The 8,030-nt window shown below is 43.7% G+C and overlaps 1 protein-coding gene across 1 annotated transcript in view; it reads left to right on the top strand.

Annotated features, from left to right (window-relative positions):
* The first annotated feature begins 6 nt into the window (after window positions 1-6).
* The window catches only part of pfas (phosphoribosylformylglycinamidine synthase), a 14,244-nt gene continuing 6,220 nt past the window's right edge, over window positions 7-8,030 (top strand). Inside the window, exons 1-13 of the mRNA XM_031868277.1 lie at window positions 7-1,182; window positions 2,001-2,136; window positions 2,717-2,822; window positions 2,924-3,122; window positions 5,057-5,162; window positions 5,289-5,429; window positions 5,529-5,653; window positions 6,179-6,307; window positions 6,399-6,536; window positions 6,703-6,831; window positions 6,930-7,003; window positions 7,081-7,237; window positions 7,323-7,384. Of these exons, the coding sequence (XP_031724137.1) occupies window positions 1,062-1,182; window positions 2,001-2,136; window positions 2,717-2,822; window positions 2,924-3,122; window positions 5,057-5,162; window positions 5,289-5,429; window positions 5,529-5,653; window positions 6,179-6,307; window positions 6,399-6,536; window positions 6,703-6,831; window positions 6,930-7,003; window positions 7,081-7,237; window positions 7,323-7,384 (1,623 nt within the window). The 5' untranslated portion in view covers window positions 7-1,061. The remainder of the gene's footprint in view (window positions 1,183-2,000; window positions 2,137-2,716; window positions 2,823-2,923; window positions 3,123-5,056; window positions 5,163-5,288; window positions 5,430-5,528; window positions 5,654-6,178; window positions 6,308-6,398; window positions 6,537-6,702; window positions 6,832-6,929; window positions 7,004-7,080; window positions 7,238-7,322; window positions 7,385-8,030) is intronic.

The raw sequence follows: 8,030 nt of genomic DNA, 5'->3' as shown, positions 1-8,030 counted from the left end.
TCGGATACACAATCATCTTCATAATGAAAGAGGCATAAAGTCACAGGGCTGTTTGGAATAAGAGCCTCATTTGGTTAAATGAAAGCACTGATAAACTGTTTTTTTAATTAACAATTTAGTCTTTATTGCCTTTAGACTTATTAGTAAAAAATACAGCATCAAAACTTACAATTGCACAGAAGAGAATACAGTTTACAACCAGTAATGCAATATATAAAGTACTATTTGCTTATTAAACATGTTATAGAATAATTTAGATTAGATCTAGATTATTGTCGTGATTTTTTTTTTTTTCACCTTTGAGTCAAAAGTATATAAACTGAGATTAGGTTGATCTACCATCAGACTACTGCAGAATTACCTCCACACATTCCCTTTATCTGAATAATAATCATCATAATCACACAAATACATTTATTTATAGAACATCTAAAAGTGAAATAAAATACCAAAATGAATGATAAAATACATAAATCCCGGCAAAATAATAAACAAGAAATTAAAACCCTATAAAAGAATCGGACAGCTCTGACAAAATCAGGTTATGACTTCTAATTAAAGTACGTGTTTAGAAGACACTGACTCAGACAGCCTTATTGAGGAGGTCGTTCCAAAGCCTCTGGTGCTTTAGTTTAAATCGTGGACTTCAGAAGAGACAGAAGACCTCTGCCCGAGGATCTAGAACTCCACAAAGGCTCATATGTGATTAAATAGCCTAAAATATCATCTGGAGCCTTAAAGGTAATCGGATGTTGGAATCGGTGCTAAAACAAACAGGGAGCCGATGTACAGAGTATAAAACCTGTGTGACGTGATCGTACATCCTCGTTCTGGAGGCCTGATGTCTGATCACTGGTTTGTCTTCTTCACCTGAAGCGATCTGGAGATAAAAGTCAGTTTCATTAATCACCAGCTTTGACTTCAGTGATCCATCACTTCAGAATATTTAGACGCGGTTAATCAATGTCATCGCCTACAATTCATCATCTTTGACATCCTGTGATGGATCTTTGTGGTCTCTGTTTTAAACTGTATTTATTCCTCCCGTCTCTCCGTTAGTCATGGCGGTAGTGAGGTTCTACAGTAACGAAGTGGTGAACGGGCGAGCCGTGCAGAGAGCCGCCAAGCTCCACCCCCAGCTGTCCATCGCCTCGGAGCTGTGCTACAACGTGGAGCTGACGGGTGAGTGTGAGACACCTCGTAGGTCGGTGGTGAAGACGCTGTGGCCCAGTCAGTGTCCCCACCAAGTCATCTTGGCTTTTGCAACCAGTGAACAGAAGTGACCATATTAGGACTGAGGAGGAGTGACGTAGACGCCGTAAACAGCTCTGGTAGCGTCAGCGACCTGTCAATCACAAGGTAGCCCCGCCCTAAAGCATCCCCTGCTTTATGGTCTGTTTGACACTAAATGGACTATCATTTACTGAATGAACATCATGTTGTATTGAAGAAGACTTGAAACTAGAGATTGAGACCATAAACTCATGTTTACAATGTTTACTGAGGTAATAAATCAAGAGAGAAGTAGAGTCATTTCCTCATAGACTTCTATACGACCAGAGGAGTCGCCCCCTGCTGGTCAGTAGAGAGAATGCAGGTTTTAAGACTTCCGCCTCTTGGTCCCCACTAAAGCCTTGAACCCTGAACCCTCAGGGGCTTAACTGACATCACCTGGTCAAAGGTTGAGTGTGAGAGGCTGCGAGGGCTCGAAATGGTAGAAATACAAACGGGACAACACTTTGCATGTTCTGTACAATTCTGGGTATTTATTTTATACTTTTTACTCACTTATTTGAACATTTTCCAGGCTCTTGCCTCACGAGATGAGACTTAAATGTCAAATAATCTATTTACTCCCCCTGGTAACCACATGTTTAATGTCAAATTTCTATGAATTGTGGGTAATTCCCTCAGGCAAAGTCTTCACAAATGTGGACTCACAGAAATTGTTCAAAAAGGGCAAAAAAAAGCCCAATGTCCTCGTTGTTTTTCTGCTGTAGGCTGCGAGAGTCTCGGTGCCGAGCAGACGGAGGTTCTCCTCTGGTTGTTCCGTCCTCCCCTGCAGGCCGAGCCGCTGTCTGACAAACCAAACCTCACTGAGGGCGGCGAGGAGAAACTGGTGGAGATTGGACCCAGGTACTCGCACAGTCTAATAAATGAGCTCTATTATGCGCTGAGGCTCTGCTTTTGTCCTGCAGTTAAGCGTGGTTCAGTGAGGCCGGGGCGAGGTGTGAGCGCCAGAAAGTGACGTAATCACAGACTGTGAATGTTTGTAACCAGGCGATCAGCACTCTTCAGACATGACGTAGATGCTTTAGAAACAGGAAGTCTTAAAAATCTACATTTGAGTTAATATTTTGCAGCCAAATCAATTTACAAGATATTCAACCTTCATTTCTTCATAATGCGTTTGATACTCGACTTCTTCCTTCATAGGGTTTATATAACGGCAATGAAGTAGTCCACAAATATGAGATGTGATGTTACTGTTGAGGTTGGTCTATGGCGTTTTGCTGGTTATACTCGTCTTTTTAATTCTTCGCAGTTAATTCGTTTTGGAGAAAAGTCCTTTGTGCGAGTATAGACAGAGCTGCTCACTTATGGCAAAAATCATAATCACGATTATTAAACACGATCACTCATCGACTTTGTAAACATCAGACATTTAGAAAGAAAATGTCTTTTAAACTATTATTTTTGTTGTTTGTCTCTTCAGGTTGAACTTCTCTACCGCCTGGTCCACCAACACCGTGTCCATCTGCCAGAGTGCCGGCCTCTCTAATGTCACGCGGGTCGAGCTGTCTCGCAGGTTCCTAATCAAGGTGTGCTCAAACAAAGACGACTCATTTTCTAAAGATTCAGGATTGTGTTTTTCGCTTCATGTCGCTCAGTCGGATGAGGTCCATCTCTCTTCACCCTTCAGCCAAAGGCTGGAGAGAGCGTGAAGGAGCTCAACGGAGACATAGAGAGGCTGATTGAGTGTCTGTACGACAGCATGACCGAATGCATCTATCCACATCCCATCACCTCCTTCAGCGTGGAAACCAAACCGCAGCCGGTGTTTGAGGTGGACGTCCTGGGGAAGGGTCGGGCAGCTTTGGAGACGGCAAACGAGGACCTGGGTGAGCCTCTCTCGACAGTTGGTCTCCTCTTCATCTTGTGTAACTCGGACCGAGTCTCCTCTTGATTGACTGAACCTTCCTCTCTCCTCTCTCTCCCTTGTGCCTCAGTCCACTGTGTTATCTGATGGAGGTAATAATGTCACATGATGCGTGACTTTATTACTTGGCTGGTTGAAGTCACAGGACAGCAGTGCTGCTGCTGATTATGTTGCACGTGCATGAATGTTTTCAGTGTGTCTGATGTGATGTGGAAGCTAATGAAACACAAACGGTTTCATTTGATGAAGGATGTAGACGCTGGAGACGTGAACCTGACTGGTTCAGAAATCATGTTTCCAGCTGCCTCTTTTCTAAAGAGACAATAAGTAAAATAATCTGAATTTGCTGCTGAGTTTTGGGTCAACAGTGTAATCATAACTCAAAACGACCGTTTTACTTTCTACTACCTCTCGAGGGCTGCGACGTGTTCTGATTGTGAATTAATCCTGAATACATGGCTGCGTCTGTAGTTGTCTACATAATGTTAGAAGATGGTGAAACATGTCAATCACAGTTTCTTGGAGCCCAGTGAGACGTTTTCAAATGATCATGAAAGACAACTTTGGTATTTGTTAACCTGGACAGTGACACCATGTTCTTTGTGACATAGTGACAAAATGTAGATTTTGTCACAAATACTTTGGTGCTTTTATTCAAGTAAGAAAGCTAAAAATAAAAGATCTGAGTAAAGATGTTAAGGGATAACTTTGGTATTTTCTCATGTTTCTGTGTCTGAGAGACTAACGAGGACAACAATTATATAACTTTATATCCAGTATTGAGAGACGACTGCAGACACTAAACAGTCATTAACGTCAATCACCGTCAATGTACGTCCACTAAAGGTGTTTGTTTCTGCTGACAGACTCAGATTATTATAAGTGTCTGACAACATTCTGGGAAGAACCCTACAGAGATATAAAAACGTCTTTCCTTTACCGTTAGCTTGATCTGTTTGTTATCGTGTCTAACAAAGTCTCACTCCAGGAGAAGTCTCGTTCCCACATTATCGAAATCAGCTAAATATACGCTAAGCTACACTTTCTGTGATCTCCTTCACGGTTGTGTCACATGACAGAACAACAAACGGACCCGATAAAGTGGAAGCCAAAGAGAAACACTTAATTTCTCTTTCAGGTTTGTTCCATAATGTTGTCAGACACTTATAACACCAACGCGAGCCTGTCGGTGGCATCACACAAGCCCTTTAGTGGACGTCCGTGGACAGTTGTGCGACCGGTCGTTCCTCTTCACGCGCACAGCTTTCTAACTTGAAGCTGCGCAGCGCGACAGAACGGCCGGTCTGTGCTTATGTTCACGCTCTGCTGATTCACTGCTGCCCAGCTTCATTAATATTCTCAAGCTGCTCAACCAGAGGAGGATAATTTCAGTGCACACTTTGTCGTCTCTGTCGTGCTCAACCGGTGAGGTGAGGATGTAATTAAAAAGAGCCTATCTTGGATTTTCTCATTATTTCCCCCTCAAGGGTTGGTTTCACTATTTAGTTTCCCCACTGGAGTTAAACGTGGAGTTTAATATAAGGGACACAAATTAATTTAGGTGACACGCCATCATCTTAAAGCAGTGAATGTTAAAGTAATTATCCTTTATAATGAACTGTCTCTGTGAGGGTGAAATAATGCAATCTTAGGATACTGTGTGATGCTTATAACCAGAACATCCTCTGTGCATGTGAATGTGTTTCAGGTTTGATTCATTTTGCATCTTGTGTTAAGTGAGTGCAAACTTCTTTGTAAGTTCATGTTTGTGGTGCTTTTTAAAAAAATATCAAATTCTACAGACGAAGACGTTCACATGAAATGTTTTTCCATCTTTGGTGGCGTTTGCTTTCTGGCAGCAGAATCTCATAATGTGTGTTGTTGTTGTTGTTGCAGGTCTGGCCTTTGACTCCTGGGATCTGGACTACTACACGTCGATGTTCCAGAGGGTTGAAAGGAACCCCACCAGTGTGGAGTGTTTCGACCTGGCCCAGTCCAACAGGTGGGGACTGTCTGCAACAAAGAGATTAGCGGGAGCGCTTTGTGTTGAGCTCTATAGCTTTAAAAAAAATGTTATTCCTGTGTTTTTTTTTTTTTATTATTCTCCGGTCTTTTCTTTGTGCCGCAGCGAGCACAGCCGTCACTGGTTCTTCCGGGGGCGGATGGAGATCGACGGGCAGCAGCAGAACGAGACTCTTTTCAGTCTCATAATGGACACCCAGCGGCACAGCAACCCGAACAACGTCATCAAGTTCTGCGACAACAGCAGGTAGGAGTGACGTACGTGTGTGTGTGTGTGTGCGTGTGTGTGTGTGTGTGTTTCTGTTCACACTGACTCAATTTGAAATGTGTGTGTGTGTGTTTCCAGTGGTATTGTAGGCATGAAGCTGGAGTGTGTTTACCCAAAAGATCCATCCAGAGCCAGTCCTTATGAGACACGGCACTCTCTAAGACACGTCATCTTCACCGCAGAGACGCACAACTTCCCGACAGGTCAGGACGCACAAAATATTGTGTTTAGATGCAACTTAAAGGAACACTTCAACCCCAAAATAATCAATGTTATATCAGTTACTCTCTGTGTTGCCTTGAATTCTTGAAGAAAATGTTGTTTTTCTCGCACGCCTTCACAGAGAACCAGAAAATGGATAAAAGTCTTGATGAATTGAAGTAAATGGTTGCTGTGTTTAACAACAGTAAAACTACATCAAAACATGTTTACAGACTCTCACACAACTCTTGCAGTATAATACAAGTCTCATTTAGGAGTAGTTTCCTCAGAAGTGTGTTAAACCGCTTGTAGTGATTACAGTGATGAACAGCTTATATGGATCAAACAGTTTGGTGCAGAATCATTCCAATACAAATGCCGTATGAATAATTCTCTTAGAGTAATCAAGTAGTCTGCCGACAGTTTTCATACATGGTCTTTTCATAGAAGACAACATATTGGAAAACATTTTGAAACTAGGCTAATGTTTATTCACTTTTTCCTAATCCAACCCGTCTGACTCGTAGGCGTAGCTCCGTTCAGCGGCGCCACCACGGGCACAGGAGGTCGTATCAGAGACGTCCAGAGTGCGGGACAGGGAGGCCACGTCATCGCCGGCACCGCCGGGTACTGCTTCGGCAACCTGCACATACCAGGTCTGTAAACCGGCGAGCTTCCCTTTCTTCTCTTGAAATGTTCGATGGTTAGTAATACATATGTTGTTTTTCTCGCTGTCCGTCACCGCAGGGTACGATCTCCCCTGGGAGTCTGAGGGAGAGGACTGGGAGTATCCCTCCAGCTTCGCCCCGCCGCTGCAGGTGGCCGTTGAGGCCAGCGATGGAGCCTCGGACTACGGCAACAAGTTTGGAGAACCTGTCCTGTCGGGTAGGAGCCCCGCTGAAGCGTGCCTCGGTTTTCTTCCAACACTTCATTCTTTATTTATCTGTTAAATGATCTGTTTTCATTTGTTGTAATTGATTTTCTGTCGGTCTACCGACGGATTGATCGATGTTGAATTGTTTCATCTTTTCTTTTGATTCCCTCCTCCTAGGTTTTGCCCGTTCTTTCGGCATGCGGCTGGCTAACGGAGAGCGGCGAGAGTGGATCAAGCCGATCATGTTCAGCGGTGGTCTCGGTTCTATCGAAGATACGCATGTAAAGAAAGAAGAGGCAGAGACGGGTAATGCTTCGGCTCAGCGTGTTTAATCATTGCAGAGGCTACATTTACACACACTCATCGATTAATGACTCGCGGTGTCCCTCTGCTCGTCCGATCAGGAATGGAGGTGGTGAAGATCGGAGGGCCCGTGTACAGAATCGGCGTGGGAGGAGGAGCGGCCTCCTCTGTACAAGTACGTTCGCCAACAGTAAATCACACGGCAGCGACCTCGCCTGGTGCAGAAGTTTTTAAATACGTTGTGGCTTGCAGGTCCAGGGGGACAACTCCAGCGCCAGGGATCTGGGTGCGGTGCAGAGGGGAGACGCTGAGATGGAGCAGAAGATGAACCGAGCTCTCAGGGCGTGTCTGGAAAGAAGCGGCGGGAACCCGATCTGCAGTATACACGATCAGGGGGCGGGAGGAAACGGTACGAAACATCTGCTTTTCTTTCTCAGGATTTCTGTGAAGCTCAAATGATGAGACGGAAGTTAACATCACGTTATCACCTTCAGGTAATGTGCTTAAGGAGCTCAGTGAGCCAGCGGGAGCCAAAATCTACTGCAGCAGATTCAAGGTAATCAGCACAGGAAGCAGGGCCGCCCTCTCTCTCTGTCGAATATTTTTAATAACCGGTTTTATTGCTCTCAGTCGACTTAGATCTCATTTTTTAATGCTTTTTTTTTTTTCATGTCGAAGAAATAAAAAGCTAACGTTGGGCTATAAACAAACTACAGCATGGTCACGTGACTTCACGTCACCTACACTAAGCTAAAGGAGTCCCAGTGATGACGTTCAGTCTCTCTTCTAACCCGAACAACTCGTTTCAAATCCTTTCAGCTTCTGTTAACCACAGACCTTATTTCAGGCATCTAACCAAAAACCCATCCATGAAACACGTTGACCTCGAGACAAGGGAACCGTAGGAGCAGACATCCTACAGTGCTACAATGCTACCAGTAGCATAGGCATCCACTCATGTTCATACAGCAATAACATGTCTTTTCCTTGGGTGAAGAATGACAACGAAGTTTATTTAACCTGGTGAAAACACAACCGTAGTTGACAAATATTTAAAAAGTCGTGAACCTCTCCCCTAACCCCCGAACACATGTTAGGCACAGAAAGTTTCATTGCTCTTAAGTCCTGCACATTCGGCCATTTCTTTTATTTATTTATATATATATATATATATATATATATATATATATATATATATATAT

This window comes from Anarrhichthys ocellatus, unplaced genomic scaffold (genome assembly GCF_004355925.1).
Source record: "Anarrhichthys ocellatus isolate YVR2014 unplaced genomic scaffold, GSC_Weel_1.0 scaffold42, whole genome shotgun sequence".
Classification (NCBI taxonomy): domain Eukaryota; kingdom Metazoa; phylum Chordata; class Actinopteri; order Perciformes; family Anarhichadidae; genus Anarrhichthys; species Anarrhichthys ocellatus.
The sequence above is the reverse complement of the archived record's forward strand: the minus strand, read 5'-3'. Positions and strand labels throughout refer to the sequence as shown.